The sequence below is a fragment of the Typopeltis vanoorti genome, chromosome 22, assembly GCF_054136105.1.
Source record: "Typopeltis vanoorti isolate ZY-2024b chromosome 22, IOZ_Tvanoo_1.0, whole genome shotgun sequence".
NCBI classification, from domain to species: Eukaryota; Metazoa; Arthropoda; class Arachnida; order Uropygi; family Thelyphonidae; genus Typopeltis; species Typopeltis vanoorti.
Window position 1 is genome coordinate 77,711,960 of NC_143570.1, and position 17,594 is coordinate 77,729,553.

At 35.3% G+C, this 17,594-nt stretch overlaps 1 protein-coding gene across 3 annotated transcripts in view; it reads right to left on the reverse strand.

Annotated features, from left to right (window-relative positions):
• LOC150094500 (ecto-NOX disulfide-thiol exchanger 2) overlaps positions 1 to 17,594 on the reverse strand; it is a 294,098-nt gene that overhangs the window by 183,016 nt on the left and 93,488 nt on the right. For all 3 annotated transcript variants that reach the window (XM_090411781.1, XM_090411779.1, XM_090411780.1), the window contains exon 6: positions 2,007 to 2,115. In XM_090411781.1, coding sequence (XP_090267907.1) covers positions 2,007 to 2,115 — 109 coding nt within the window. The remainder of the gene's footprint in view (positions 1 to 2,006; positions 2,116 to 17,594) is intronic.

The window sequence follows — 17,594 nt, forward strand, 5'->3', positions numbered from 1 at the left end:
GCGGATACGCTAACCACTCGGCCAACCAGGCTGGCAAATATACCTAACCTTTAAGAAAGGTGTATATCTGTGATAAAAGATCAACATCAAACCAAGAGAATATGATCATATTCCCAATATGTTTATAAGCATATAACTCTCAGTATATCAAAATTAATTATTATTATTAATTTGTAAAATTTTACCACTGAAATTTTTGTCAATATTTGACAGGAAATCAGTGGATAACAAAAGAAAAAGTTAATTTAAAGGAAGTCATATCCCTCTCCATAATAGGGAAATTTGAATCGTTCTCATGTTAGAAAAATCCTTTGTATACATACACGACCACTGATTTCTGAATATACAAATTCATGTTTTAACTGCATTGTTAGCCGTTGGCAAGTGATTAGCATATCCACTTCCCAACCAATAGGCTCTATGTCTGAATCCCTGTATACTCAAATTGCATGGATGTTTATGATTGACTTTAGGTAGGAAATGAATTTCATAGTTTGATGTGCAATCACCCCACCTACTTGGTAGATTGACATAGCTTGAAAAATTTCCATGTTTGGCTTCTAGAGCATGATTTCTGGATTATGTAAAAATAAAATAAAATAATATATATATATATATATAATTAATAAAAAAATAGAAAAAATTTCAAGGTCTATGCACACCACTAACGTATTATAGATTTAACAACCTTTATAGCAGGAGTCACAAAAAATACCCAATTAGGACTTTTTTAAGACCTTTTTTTTTGTATTATTTTAGACTGGCATGCATAAAGTGCATAATATGTCATGGCAAACACAAAATGCTCTTCTCTGTGAATTCATTTATTTTACAAGAATAAAGATCTCGTATTAACAATAATGTTAATACAAGACTTTCATTTATTATTATTATTATTCAGGCCTCCATGGAGTCAAAAGACTCGTCGCGGGAGGTCCCTCCTAGGAAACACAATATCTATCATACCACTCCTTAAACTCATTGACCATTCTCGCTCTCACCACTCTATCAGGGAATGCATTCCGTGGTTCAACCACCCTCCATGAAAAGAAACCACTCCTCACCCTCTTGCTCACAGTTTCCTTTCGTAACTTCCAGGGATTTTTTATTTTATTTATACAAAGCCTGTATTTAGTTCTGAACAATAACTGGATTGTATCTGGATAGCAAATAAGTCAAATGCATGAATTTACAAATGCTTGGCTCCACCTTGCAGTGGAATAGCAAAGTGCTAGAATCAACTCTATCATTGTGAACTCAGCATGGCATAAGTTTGGGGTTTACCAAAGTTTCAGACAAAGTCATGCTAATAAATTTTCTTGAAAGCACATAATTCTTTATGTTCTTCAGGAACATTATTTGTTTAAAAGGTAGATATAAAAAAATTTCATTGGTAAAATTTGACAAATTAATAATACTATACATTTATATATATTTATCAAGACCTATATATATATAGAAAATCTATATATAGATTTTCTGCATAGAGAGTGGAATGGATTTCCAGAATTGGTTGCAAGTCCCTTGATGATGAATGACTTAAAGGAAAGGTAGGATAGGATTTGCGTGTACAGTATTATAACATTAATTTGGGTCTCCCAAAATGAGTCTCCAGACTCCATGAAGATACCATAAAATAATAATAATTATAATAATAAAATTTAAGTTCAGATATGGGTGATGAAATTACCTGCACCAAGCTTAACCAATTTGTGAAATGAAGCCAATAAAATTAATGAGATGTTGAAATTAATAATATGTTTAAGAAACACTGAGAGAAAATTTCTTGGAGAAAATCTTACTGGGAGAAAGCAGGAGAATTTATTAAAAAACAATAGTCTCTCATCTGAATTAGGAAAGCTGATAGGCATTCTGATATATGAATGGAACTTTATTTGAACTCTAAAAATTTCACAACAGTAAAATGACCAAATTCATTTTGGCAGAAAACTTCAGAATTTAAAACAAGAATTATTAATGTCCTTATAAATTACGAACATACTTACTTGGTTTTGGTGGGTAAAGCACACAATTTTTCAAGTGAATTATTTCTTTTACTTGTCCCAAGAAAGGTGACACCATCATGCCAGTTTCAGGGGTCCTTAGTAAACCTAACTAAAATATTTTTTGATATTAAAAAATTTAAGTTTCTATTTTAAAATGTATCCTATTTTATGAGATTTCTTAATATCCTAACAGCATTCAAAACTACAAGTGCATTTTCAAAAATATTTATTTGAATAACAGCACTGGACCTACAATACTTTACATTAGTGATGGTTAACCTTTTAATGTTAAGGGACTAATTTATAAATTCACTTTTAGAGGGAGGTGCTTTATCCATCATCTTTTAGCATCAAAACCAAAAACTAACCCCCCACCCCACACACTCACACTTGTTTACTAGTTTGGGTGGGCTGCTTAGAATTATATGAAGGTTAAATATAAAAAAATAAAAATAAAGCAGAAACATTTCCATCACCCATGTTTTGCAAAACACTTACGCACCCAAAAAAATTATTTTTTTTTCTGTGAAATGTTGAAAGGAGGACTTTACCAGACATCATTATCTGAAATTCTTTCCAGTATTTATCTACAGGAGTAAATGGAAACGTTTGAAACTATATAAAGTAATAGTATTCTGACAATTTGATAGTTTGTTGTTATTATTATTATGCCCACTCACAGTATTCCAATACTGAAACAAAATCAACAGACCTTCTAAAATGTGCTAGATATGGCAAGCTTTTAGTGAAGAAGGCTAAACAAGTTAACAGAATAATATTTGTAAAATGTTGTAGGATAGCACTGGTTACTCCTACCTACTGTAAAATTAATTATCAATTACCAAAAGCCCAGTGGATTTACATGTGGGCTGGTAGGTCTCTCTTAATTTATCAAAAAAATTCTTTTGCATCTTAAATAAGGAAACTGATTCTATCAAGGATGCCACAGAATCTGTTTTATTAGTTGCTGAATTAATTTAATATTATTCTTTTCATTTCATCAACTTCTTAGCAGTGTGTTTTTAGTTCAAATTGTGATAATTTAAAATGCAAGTTTGATTAGCTAATAAGCCACTTTAGGCCCAGTGTTCATAATGTTGCCAGTGATATAGATAAACTTATCAATATTTCCAGCCATCTACTAACATAGGATGAACTTCCTGTTTTATCAAAAGGACAGGACTACTGTTTCTCTCAATGAAAGGCAATTGCAAAGTGCTTCTTATGGATTTTTTTCAAAGCATAGATAGGAATCTTCGATCCTCATATCCTGAAGTCTTTGAAGACAAATAATTGTATTATTAGCAAAATGGACAAAGAAAAGGTTGTTGTTGTTCAAGATAAAAGAGAATATGATAGAAATAATTACTTCCCGACTATTCTAGTTATATGCCTCTCTCGTCTGATCCTAATGGTAGCCAGATGAATAGGCTTAATTATCTTTTTGATAATGTTTCTATTTGGGATGAAGAGCAAAAGAATGTTACATACACCAGGAAAAGATCTTAGTGAAGTGAAGCACTTGTTATTTGAACAATTGCATCTGCTTCTGAAACAAGTGTACCATCTACATTTAGTAACATTAATTTTCCACATTCAGTCTTTCTTTCACTAGCAGCATAATGAAAAAATGTTGGGTTGCTTTTAGCCTATGCAGCCAATTTCTTTTCAACTCTGCTTTTTGTATAATACTTGTGATTTTTCTGGCCTGTGCTTTATATTAACTCTCTTTCTTATTCTCATGATGTTCCTTTGACAACAGCTTCTTTTAATGGATCTCTTGTTTAATAATGTTGAACATACATTTCATTCCCACTATGTTTCCTTTGAACTCTAGGGACACATTCAGATATTGCATTATTTAAGAATCTTTTCATAGCTTTCTATGCACTATTATCCTTCCCATTCAGTACTAATATCATGGGATTGAAGATGGTATTCTCCTCAGTCAGTCTTTAACTTCTTAGCATTGTAGTTCAGCATGCATTTCTAATTGGAACATCCATAACTTTGCTGCTTCTTAGATCAGTATGGCACAATCTCTGTTACTGACTGGTGGCAAAACAGTCACATGTTTAACTGAGACCCTTTCTAAAAACTATAATCAAATCCAAATCTCTTTGAACCTTGCATTTCTTCTTTCACATGTGACTTGATAAAGTTGTCTTGCAACACATAATGATTACTTATTTAGTGTAATTTGAATGTCCCCAGCACACCAGAAGCCTCAAGTTCATTGCTTTATATGGTATATTATAACTATGATTGCTTTCATAAGTTTCTAATTTTAACTGAGCTCAACTACTCTCCAAATATGTCTTTCCTAAAAATACTAAATATTTTGCACTCAATTCCAGTTACTACATCTGAATCTGAAAGTCAGCACTAATGCCAACAATTTTAGATCACAATGTATTCCCCAAAGCAAACAGATACAACAAGTCAAAATTTTAACTCTTGAACAGATACCCCTTTGTTCTTATGCTCCTTACATTTGTGACATAAAAGGTTACCTCCTGACTTTTTACATGTAGCCTGCTTGATCCAGATGGACAACTCTTTCCCTCTTCCCCACTCAAAAAATCCAAAGTGCACAAGTTCCAACCCCATCCCCTCACCAGATCCATAACCATGCTCACTGACATTTATATCACTATCAAATTTGTATAGCTTAGCTGACGTTAAACTCACTCCACACATCCAAAACCTTGCATCCATTTCTTCTACACAGCCTGTGAATTGAATGAGTTGTTATCTTAGCCCTCTTTCTCAACTCAATACTAATATATTTTGGTAAAAGACTAAATTTCATTCTCTTTCATTCACTCACTAACTGTTCTTTCTTACTTTTTACAGCAATCCTTTCATTCTATATTCAAAGCCACTTAAACCATTTGTTCCTACAAGCACCACCATCTTTTACTTCCTGTTTCTCAACTGGATTTGTTACCTTCTTTTTTTCATTACTGGGGAGCTTGAAGTAATGAGCCCATTGTCAAGGGAAAATTTAATGAGTGAATCACCATGCAACGTTACTTCTTTTTTTTTTACATTCTACTTGAAATCTTACCAACTTCTATACTTTGTCATTTTTCTGCTTATTTTTCTTATGAGTTGCTTATTTATCTATGAACTTCTACTAGCATGAAGGAAAATAATTTAAATAAAAAAATAGATTAACTACATTTAATCCTTTTACAACTATTAATTTTAATTATAAAATTATTTTTATATTAATTAAATACTGAAAAATATTTTTGTAATTCTATTCTTGTTATAGAAATTTTCAGTTACTCATATGTGCGCTGAACAAATATATAACTGACTGGCTTTCGTGTAATGTAAATGACATAAAATTGAAGTAAGCATTTCCAAAATGTATTAAGAAATACAACCTCACCTCCCCCACACACTCAAGCATGTAGAAAAGTAATAGTTTCAAAACAAATGCTTGCTTATCACTGAGAGGGGGTCACTCACTTAAAGGTCAAAGCTGCTTTCTCTAGATAGCTGACTTTCACTGGCCAGTGAAAAACCACTACCCTGCTTAATGAAAGCCTGAAGTGGCTACTGCCATGTTGCATCTCCACAGTAGAGTCTGTGGTTTGTGTCCACCTCCCACTTTCAGTGCAGGTGATGACAGCCTTGCTGGGTATGCTCAGCACCCCATAATTAGGGAACTAGCACTTCATTTCGAGGTTCAGCAGTATAGCAGATCCACAGGCACTAGACTGTACATGCAACCAAACCTAATGGGTAAGGAGCATCAGGAGGCTTCAGGATCACTTGGCAAATAATCCTGCAATTAGTCACTCTACCAGATCATGCCTAGAGAGAGAGAGAGAGTCAAAGTATAGCTACTAGTATGTCAAAGCCACATATGGACTCAAGTTCAGGCACTTTCTGTGTTTGAATCAAGACAACAAGTCATTCATCTCTACTGATAAGTCCCTGCTCTTTGAATTTCTAACACCAACCATGAAATTCATAATAAATAACAGCAACTCAAAAAAAATCAACAAAGGAAACCACAAAAATAAAAAAATAATAATAAATAGCAAAATTCCATGCAAAAAATAAAATAAAAATCCACATTCACATCACTATCATCGAGAGTTCCTCGGTATAAACATTAACGACAAGTACTGCCACTTGCAAGAATGAGCTCCTAATCTGTTATTCCTTACAGTACCTCAACTCACAATCATCTATGGCTCTTGCTCACCTCAAAGATACATTTTTTTTCTGTAAGCCTGGCAGAGCATACACATGTGTCAGATCTGAAATTCCATACCAGAGATTGCTGAACTTCAAATGTCCTCTACATGATCTATTTCAACTCAAGATATCTTTATCTCACTTTTTTGCTTTCATTTGCAGCCATTACTGCTCTCTTAATTTCAATCACTCCCATGCTCACTTCTTTGAATTATCTCTGTAAATTTATTTTCCATAATCTAATTATCCAAACAGTGAGATCACCTTCCTTGGACACTTCAATGTTTGTAATTCGATCTGGCTTCCTTTTTTTAATTTTACAGATAAAGCTGGAAGAGAAAACAAATTATTTGTTATTAATAACAACCTAACACAAATTGTTCACCTAATAACCAGAACAACATAATCCTCATTCTGTTTAAGAAAAGGTCCAGGAGAATTCTTGGACCTTTTCTCATCTGTCACAAATTGATATGTGGTCAGTAGACAAAAGGATGATTATGGAGGGATGGCACTGACTGGTGAAAATGGAGGAATAATGGCTGCAGAGAATATAGTTGAGATATTCAATGAGCAATTTATAAAGGTATTTCTTTTTTGTGAATATGACATCATGCAGAACTTGAATGAAGTGGGAAAGGAGGAGGAGGAGGCAGAGGAGAAACTGTTAGTATGGGACCAGGAGGTGTATGAGGAATTGAATAAACTTGATGTAAATAAGGCTGTAGAACTTAATGCTACAATACATCACCAAGTGTTCTGAGGAAACATTCCGGGGAGTTAATTTTAACATATCTTTTTAATACGAGTCTTGCACTGGAACAAGTTCCAAGGAATGGAAAGAGGGTAAAATTATTCTGATTCATAATGAAGGTGACAAGACTAGGGCTTTGAATTATATGCCAGTCTGAGTTGCAGTTAAAGTGTTAGAGAGGTTAGTTAGGACCAAGATTCAGAATTGGATTGACAAAGGAAAAATAATCTTTGGTGGCCAGCATGGCTTTGTTAAAGGAAGATCATGTTTTAGCAATCTGCTTACTTATTATAATAAAGTGACAAGTGCATTGGATAAGGGTGATGCATACATGGTACACTTAGATTTTGCAAAGGTCTTCGATAAACTGCCACATGACAAGCTGGTAATTAAACTGGAATAGATGGGGCTAAACGGTAGACTAGTTTGCTAGATTGGAGATTGGCTGTCTGATAAGTATCAGTGACTTGTCATGGAGTGATATTCCAGAAGCGGAAAGTTACTAGTGATGTACCCCAAGGGTGTGTTTTAAGTCCATTTCTGTTTAATTTGTATGTAAATGATATTGGGAGAGGTCTGAATGGTGATTATGCAGTTGTTTGCAGATGATGCAAAGTTGGAGAGAGCTATCAGGAGTAGAGCAGATGCTGTGGCTTTGCAAGAGGACTTGAATACACTGGCTGAATGGGTAAATGTGTGAGGATGTCAATTTAATGTTGTGAAGTGTAAGGTTTTAAAATTTGGGAAGCAGAGATGGGATGTAGAGTACACAATCGGTGGAAATATCTTGGAAGAGGTAGAGGAGATGAGAGATCTGAGAGTGATTGTGAACAAGGAAATATCTTGGAAGAGGTAGAGGAGATGAGAGATCTGAGAGTGATTGTGAACAAGGACCTAAAATTTCTGGGACATATTGCTAAAATTATGAGGACAGCACAGCAGAAAAGTACAGAACTGATTGACTAAGGTGGTTTCTGGTGTCTAGAATGTTAAGTATGAAGACAGATTGAGGAAATGCAATTTGCAGAAATTGGTGGTTAGAAAGAGAAGAGGGGGATATGATTGAGACATATAAGCTGTTAAGAGGTTATTACTGGATTAATGTCAGGGAGATTTTGCACAGAATGAGTGAAGATAGGGAAAGAACAAGAGGTCATCCATAGCAGCTGTATAAGGAGTGTGAGCAAGGGGGTGAGGAGCAAATTTTTTGCATGGAGAGTGGTGAGTGATTGGAATGCATTGTTGCCTGAGCATGGTGAGTGATTGGAATGCATTGTTGCCTGAGCATGGTGAGTGCAAAGCCAGTGAACATATTTAAGGCATGGTATGATAAACTGTGTGTAACAGTGAGATCTCCCATGATGAGTCTTTTGACTCCATAGAGGTTTTAATAATAATAAAAACATTATAAGCATTCAGGAATGTGTTAGCAAAGGTAGTATGGAAAAACATATAGGAAAAACATCTTCCTTCATAAAAAATAGTCAACATTTCATAGAAAAAGTGAAAGATATACATATTGGTCCAACAGACATCTTAGCAAGTCTAGACATTATCAGCTTGTTTACAAACGTCCTGAGACAAGAAATTTTGAATCTCCTAGAAGATCTCTTCCCTCCGGACATCTTAAATCTTTTTAAACATTGTATAAACAATACCTTTTTCACCTATCAAGACAGAATCTGGGAACAAAAAGAAGGTTTGGCCATGGGTTCATCATTATCACCGGTATTAGCAAACCTATTTATGGAAAAATTTGAAAACAATGCTCTTAAGAATTACCATAAAAAAACAAAAATATGGCTACGCTATGTGGACGATATTTTCATCATATTCAATGGAACAACAGATGAACTTATCAGTTTCAAAGATTATCTCAACAATTTGCACAATACCATAAAATTCACTTTAGAACAAGAAGAAAATAAAAAACTTCCTTTTCTGGATATTCTCACACCACCATCCTTCACAAAAAATAAGCTTAATTAAAACTTTTCGAGATAGAGCATACAATATCTCCAGCACACAAAAAAGATGTAATGAAGAACTAAAATACTTAACACAAATCCTCCAACAGAATGGATATGAAACAAATCAAGAGAATCCTTAAAATGCCTCCAACTAACAACACAATAAAACAGGATTACAAAAACGCAATCTCGCTTCCTTATATCAAAAATGTTACAGATAAGCTAGCCAAATTAATGAACAAACACAACATAAAAGTAGCCTTCTTTCCTATGGAAAAAATATCAAGATTCTTACATCCACCAAAACCACCTCATCATTCTCTCAAAAAACCAGGAGTCTACAAAATCCATTGCTCTTGCGGGATTTGCTATGTAGGACAGACAGGAAGATCTGGAGAAATATGCATGGCTGAACACCAAAAAGATGTACAATACAAAGGAGAACAAAAAACGGGTCTCGCTTTCCATACCACTTCCACTGGACACGATGTACTCTGGCATAAAATGACGATGTCATACATAGAAAACAAGTTATATAAGAAAATTTAAAGAAGCTGCTAATATGCTAAAAAACCCAACCCAATGCAATAAAAATCAAGGTTTAATTCTCCATCAAGTATGGTCAGCTCTAATAAAAAATCTACCTCAATCTGAGCTCAGACTCTATGAACGAGAACAGGAACACGTGACATCGTATTGTTCAACGTCAATAACGTTTTATATCTGCATTCTGTTATTTGATTTTATGAATAGCCAGACGGTTATGATTTGTATTTATTAATTCTCTTGTTTAAACTTTAAGTTATACTATTTACCCCCTGAAGATGTAAATCCTACGATTTACAAAACTTGTCGGGAACTATTATTTCAGTATTTTGTATAACTGAATAATAAAAAATGTGGTGTAATCACTGAAATATATCTTTTTAAAGGTAGTATGGTCACTCAAATAGTATGGGAGAGACAAGGTTAGCAAAACACATATTCTTTGCCAGGATGGCAGGAAAAAGACCCAGAGGAAGGCCAAGAGCTAAGATTAATAAAGTAAGTGCCTTAGAAAACAGAGATAAAATATCTGATAACACTGGAATGTCTGACAGGGTAATTTGGAGGAAAATTGTTGATAGGAAGTTAGTAATGTAACTTTTTCATTTAGTACTATCATAATATCCTATACATTTCCTGAGGGTATATGGATCAACATTATAAAGGAAAGGTATTAAACGAATATCAAAATTAGAGGTGTTAATCTCAGTCATGTCATGAATTTGATGATGATACATTCTGCTAGTTTTGATATCAAGTAACATATTTTGATGTAATTAAAGAAATTTTATGTACACTGCTCCCAAAGTGAAATGCACTTTAATTCTGTTGAAAACAGTAGGAAAATAAACTATAATCCAAAATATCTGTAGTCTGAACAGTAGGCTAAATATTCCCCTCTCCAATCCCATAAAAAAAAAGCTATTTGAACAACCATGCAACATAGTTGCACATTATTTTAAATAGTTCCCTCCCCCACCCCAAAAAAGGTGACTGTAACAAAACTGAAGCTCTGATTATTAGCAATTATGCAGTCTTTGAGGATGATTAGATGAAATTAATTTAAACAAATATTTTGTATTGACCTACAAAAGAAATATTACAATTTTTGTTTAGAAATTTCTGATATATAGTAGGATATTGCTTGGTTGTCTTTACTGCCTTTTAGGAAAGATTCTTTCTTTTACTTTTGTTTCTCAATAGAAATAAGTAATGTAAGCCTTCCAGTTGATATAGCAGAAAGGAATAATAGCTGAAATATTTATGAGATGGCTAATTTCAGAAATAAGAATCATTAGCAGTTGCAGTATCATTCAAACCTTCTTTTTAAGAAGGGGAGTGGAGATAAGTAACACTCAAACCTAACTTTTTTTAAAGGCATAAATAATGTAAATGATATTTTTATATAGAGAATTATAACAGCAGCTAGTATAGGATGTTATATTGGGATAATAATAATCAAGAAAAGATCACCACCAAATATGAAGAGAAACTTCTTGATTACAAGGCAGTTTCAAATAGTTATGTGGGCAAAACAACTCTAAACTTAAAAAAACCAACCTCTCGTCTTTCTCTTTTATTTCCAAGTGACTACAACTCAAGCTCTTTAAGAAACATGCTAAAAGCTTTCCTCTTTCTCTCTTTGGAGCTGATAAAAAATAAAATAAAGAACTGGCAAGAGACCTATATCATTGCCTGTAAGAAGAAAAAAAAACTCTAACTTGTGATCATATATCTAATCCTCATCTGATGGTGCAGTTAAAAGTATCCACTTGGATTCTGAAAAAAAAAACAAGGATAGAGACTGATTTGTGATTTAGCTGATCAACTGTATTCTCTATTGTTTCTTTCATAGTTGCAGTATTCAGAATTCATTATAGTCAGTTATGTAGATAACCACCATATTACGCCGATAACTTTCAATTTAATAAAAACCAAGATAATCACCTGATATTTTCAACCTGCATATTAAGGTCATCTTCTAAATCGCGCGTGCGCGTGCACACACACACAAAGAGACAAGCTACATTACAATCCACACAGTATGCCAAAGAATAACTAATTTGGTCAAATGTTAGCCTGACACCTGACAAAACAGATAAAAAGTTGAATAACACACAGATATTTTTAATAAATGTCCTGTTACTAATATCATTAGAAATCATTGTCAGCCAATTAATTTCAATTCAGAGCATCAATGGTAGCTAAATCAATATCTGAAATTACTGTCTAGAGTTCTGGAATGGAGGATTGATGGAGAACTCTTGAAAGAGAAGTTAAGGGTGTTGAATATGGACAATTTATATTGTTGAGATTTTAAGGCCATCATTACTGTTGAGATTGTAATGATGGCCTTTTATTTATTTATTCGTGTGGGGTTTCCACCAGTTCCTCAACTGCCTTAGGACTGGTTGAGCCCTCCTAATGAGGAATTAAGTACTATATCCTATGACTGCAGCCTGTGTGTTCATGGGGCCGGTTTGCCTGCTTGGGGGGATGAAAAATCCCAGGTAAACTGGGGGGGGGGAACCCTGCTGTCTATGCCCAAAACTGGCTAACTTGGCTACTATGGCTGAGAAAGATCCTTAAGCTCCTCATGTTGTTGACAGGAATCGAACCTAGTACACTCCTTCCCCACATATGGTTGGGAAGTGCATAGCCACTAGGCTAACTGCACAGACATGATGGCCTTAAAACCTTCACAATATAAATTGGCCATATTCAATCAGCCTTAACTTCTTTTTCAAGAGTTCTCTATCAAATAAGTATGGAAATATCAGGCCTTTCTGATCATGCATTGGACACTACACCAAATTCCTTACATCATACCAAAATTTGGTATGGTGTGAATACAAATTTAAAGACGCCTGTGAAATATCTGAAATGAGTATTCACACCATACCAAATTTTGGTATGATGCAAGGAATTTGGTGTAGTATCCAATGCATGATCAGAAAGGACTGATATTTCCATACTTATATGATATGCTGTTTGTGTTTCCTTGTAATTGTGCATCTCGTTTTACTTATATATGGCGAGTGACAGGTGAACCGAATTCAGTACATCCATCATCATTATCATCAAATTCCTGCCATGTACCGTCAAGAGGTGTACAGGATAAGATAGTACTATATGAAAAATTTAAATCATTACTAACTTCCTATCTACAATTTTCCTCCAAATCAGTCTGTCACTTGTCAAGACTCCAGCATTATCAGATCATATATTTCTATCGTCTAAGGCACTTTTTACCTATCAATCCACCTGTATCTTGGTCATCCTCTGGGTCGTTTTCCTGCCAACCTGGCAGAGAACACTTGTTTTGCTAATCATTCCATGCCCATTCTGTTTAAGTGACCATACCACCTAAGATTATCTCTGCTAACGCATTCCTGGATGCTGACAATGTCAAGTTCTTTCTTAATATCCTTGTTTTTAATATGATATTTCCATTGATGGAATCTGTTCATGCCTCTAATCTTTCTCACAACTCTCATATCTGCGGTCTCTAGTCTTTGGTCAAGTGTTTTACTTCTGACCCAGATCTCAAATCCATAAGTTAAAACTGGTTTGAACACTGTCTTGTATACAGCTAATTTAGTGTTCCGACTAATTTCTGTCTTATTCCATATGAATTTATTCAATTTACTTCCTATCATACCAGCTTTATTGATTCTGTTGTCTATTTCTATATTTAATTTACCATCTTCAGTAAAAATTGTGCCTAAGTAGCTGAAATGTTTTACTTGTTCCACAGGTTCTCCATTCACAACACAGTTGACATTTTCAACAATTCTACCTATTTTCATTGTCTTTGTCTTTTTATTGCTGACCTTCATACCATATCTACTACAACAGTTATTCAATTTATCAGGGAATCTTGCAAACTTTTTATAAGTATAACATCGTCCACATAAAGCAAAGAGCTGACATTAACATCTCCAATTCTGATATCATGTATAATACCACTTTCCTTCATAATGTGACCCACATAGATAATGAATAACAGAGGGGATAAAGTACATCCTTGTCTCACACCAGATTTAAGATTAAACCATCTTCCTGTACTGCCTTCAATTCTAACTGCTGATTTATAACTCAAATAAAGACTAAGTATTGCTTGATATAATGCCCCACTGACACCACATGACTGTAGCATATTGAATAGCTTCTCTCTTGGCACCTTGTCATATGCCTTTTCCGGATCGACAAAACTTAAATACAGATCTTTGTTATATTCCCATGATTTCTCAACTATTTGTTGTAAAGTGAAAATCTGTTCCTGACAGCCTCTATTTGGCCTGAATTCAGCTTGTTCTTTACCAAGCTTCTCCTCCACAATTCCTCTCAACCGTTTCTCAAGTATACTTGCATAAATCTTATAAGGAATACTCAGTAGGGAAATACCTCTGTAATTCTCACATTCCGTTTTATTTCCCTTATATATGGGTACTATGAGAGCTCTACTCCAATCATCGAGAATTCGTCCCTCTGTCCAGGCCTTCTGAACTATGCAGTGCAGCCAGTGCCAGACTTTTATACAGCCATACTTCATACATCATCTCTAACTCCTTTTACAGCACTCTTTCCTCCATTCTTAAGCTTCTTCGAAAACCTCCAGAATATTTTGCCACCTTCTTGATATTTATTTTCTATGTTCTTGCTAAAGTCCTCTCATGAATTTTGGTTAGCTGGTTTTACACAGTGTTTAGCTTTCTTACATTTGTCTCTGTATTCTCTAAGAGCACAATCTGAGTTATTTGCCAGGAACTTTTGATATGCTTTCTTCTTTTCCTTCACTGCCTCTCTAACTTCCTGTGTCCACCATGGAGTTCTGATTTTTCTATCCTTGCAGCAGACAATCTCACCACATGCCTCTGGCTGAATCAATTAGGGTTTTCTTCAAGGCTTGCCACTGAATCTCGAAACTCTTTCATTTTTTCTCCAATAATCTTTTTGTATTTTAGTCTACAGTTCACATCTGAGAGCTGCTCAACTTTTATTCGCTTTAAAACTTTCTTACATGTTATTCTTTTCAATATGAAATTCAATTTTATCCTACTCAAGACTAAATAGTGATCACTTCCAATTTCAAATCCTCTGTACACTCTGGTGTCTTGCACCAGGGAGAAAACATCACTATCAACAATAACATAGTCAATGAGACTTTTCTTATTCCTTGCCTCTTCTCTCCATGTGAATTTGTGCACATTTTTATGTTGGAACATGGTGTTAGTAATAATGAGTCCATGTCCTGAGCAGAAATCCAACAAATATTTGCCACTATTATTGGCTATGCTCTTTTCTCCAAATTTTCCCAAAATATTTTTGTATGTCTGACAATCATTTCCTACTCTGCTATTTAGATCCCCAACAAGGACCAACTTTTCCTTTTTCATTGTGTCAGTTGCTTTTTCTAAAGCCTCAAAAAATCCCTCCACTTCTAACTTAGTAGAATCTTCTGTGGGACCATAGGCACAAATAAGTGTCATTGTCAAGTTCCCCATTCTAATATTTGCACACATCACTCTACTTGAGACTGCCTGCCATTCAAGAAAATTAGCTTCATATTTAGTGTTGAATACTATGGCTACTCCTTCTTTTCCTTGATGTCATTGACTGAATATAACATTTTGTATTTATTGCTCAGAAAGATCTCACCAGTTTTTGTCTTTTTTGTTTCATTCACCCATATTATGTCAATCTGGTACTTATCTAATTTCCTCAGCTAGCTCCAATTCTTTGCCATTCAGGCTTCTTATGTTGATAGTACCAATCTTTAACTCTGGTGATGTTGAGTTGGGGTGTGTTTTCAGATTTGTTCCAGTAGTTGACTTTTCGCAGTTCGCCCTGGTTCCATGGCGAAAACAACAGAGGCATTGTTTAACCGGGCAACGTTCCAGCCGGCCTGAAATTCTGTCATGTTTTACCATTATTTGATATTGTGGTTTAAGCCAATAAGAATACAATTTGGTCAGCTAAATCCTAAATTGCCAGCCCATCCTCGTTCGTTCAGTATCCAGGTACATACAAAACTAGGTGCATCACGAGGTATGGATTGGAGATTAGGTCAGAAGCCCTGGTCGGTTCCCCACATTCCTTTAAAGGTATGTGGAGGTCTCCTCTCAGTTATACAGCTTTGACCCTTAAGCACCCCTTCAGTACATCCTAAGGTTGTAATTTGTGTAGCATTCTGGAACACACTCTAGAAACTATTACAGAAAGCCTTACAGCTACATTGCACAGACTGAAACAATAGCAAGATTTAAACATCTAGCACACAATTGTAACTAAATGGAATATCTATTCACGAGTAAAATTATTCTAGGTGCAACCAACTGCAAACAAGTGACATGAGGAGCAATCAGTCACCTGCAAGGAACTGCCACAAAATCAACCTGTCCAGTCATACTCAGTAATGGCAAAATCTAAGGATAGTTAATAAAGGCCTAAATTTTGTGGTAGCACCTAGATAAAAAAGACAAGTAGAAATTTGTAACATTTTAAACCAAAATAAAAACCAGTAAACCCATGAAAACAGAATTAGCAGCCATCAAATCATTAAAAGTAAACCATGATATCATTATTACTAACACAGTAAAAGGTAATGCTGTTGTTTTAAACCGGTCAACTGAACTTCATAAATTCTTCTTGTTGAGAGGCTTATACGCTGGTTAAACATGATAACTAATATTTAAGGAATTGACAGCGTATACTAGAAATATAAATTAAATAAACTTTAATATATACTTTCCGATATTTCAGCAAACGTCACGTTGCCATCTTCTTGGGAACTTACTACAAAGACACGTGCACACAAGTACTAATAACAGCAAATGAGACTGAAGCTAGGAAGCTAACGTTTTCCTAAAGTCCTGATGGTGCCCTCTGGCGGGCTATATTGGTAGTTCTTGGCCTTTGGGCTGAAGTTCTTCTGATAAAAGTTTCCCAAATTTGGGGCAGTCTCATGCATCCAAATTTGTTGAGGTTTGGCATGTTCCTAAGGGCCGAGGCTGATTCCATGAATAGTCTTTCATACTTGAACTTGCTGCGGTGTATTACTGTGGCTTTCTTCCATCTTATTCTGTGGCAAGTATCCAGAGCGTGGTCTGCAAGCCCAGAGTGGCTGTACTGGTGAAATCGGATGTAATCCTTGTGTTCTGAGATTCTGATATTTGCTGTCCTGCCTGTTTGGCCAAAGTAGGACAATTTACAGCTGCAAGGGACCTGGTATACACCAGGTAGGTCTAGGGGAAGTTGTTGGTCTTTAGTGGAGCGGATAAGGGATGCCAGTTTTCTATGTGGTCTGTAACAAGTGGACAAGTCATGTTTTTTTAAGATTTTATTGATTTTTTCTGAGGTGCCTCGGATGTAGGGAATGGTGATGGATTTAGAGTAATCTTTTTTGTGAGGGGGAGGGGGCGGTGGGTTGTGGATAACTGGGTTAAGTATTTTTTGAATTTTTTGGAGGGGGTAGCCATTGGCTGAGAAAGTGTCACGGATGTGATTTAGTTCAGTGGTTAGGGCTTGATCATTTGAACAGATTATTTTTGCCCTGTTGAATAATGTCTTAATAACACCATACTGTTGTGAGGGGGGGGGGGTGATGGGATTGTTGGTGAATGTATTTGCCTGTATGGGTGGGTTTTCTATAAACTGAGAAAACCAAGGTTCCATCAGGTTGGCAGGTGACTAGTGTGTCTAGGAAAGGGAGGTTATTGTTTTCCTCTTTTTCCAGGGTGAACTTGATTCTAGGGTGTTGGTTGTTTAAGTGTGTTAGGAAGGAGATGAGTGAATCCGGGCCATGTGGCCAAATAGCGAAAACATCATCAACATAGTGAAGCCATATGGTAGGTTTTTGTGGGGCTGAGTTTAAGGCTTTCTCTTCAAATGTCTCCATGAAGAAGTTGGCCAAGGGTGGGGAAAGTGGTGAACCCATGGCTGTCCCCTCTATCTGTTTGTAGAATTTTTCCTGCCAAATGAAATAGCCTGAGTTCATTGTGAACTGAAATAGGGCTGAGATATCGGGAGGAAATTTTGCTTGGATTAGCTCTAAGGTTTCTTTGAGGGGGACATTCGTGAATAGGGAGGAGACATCAA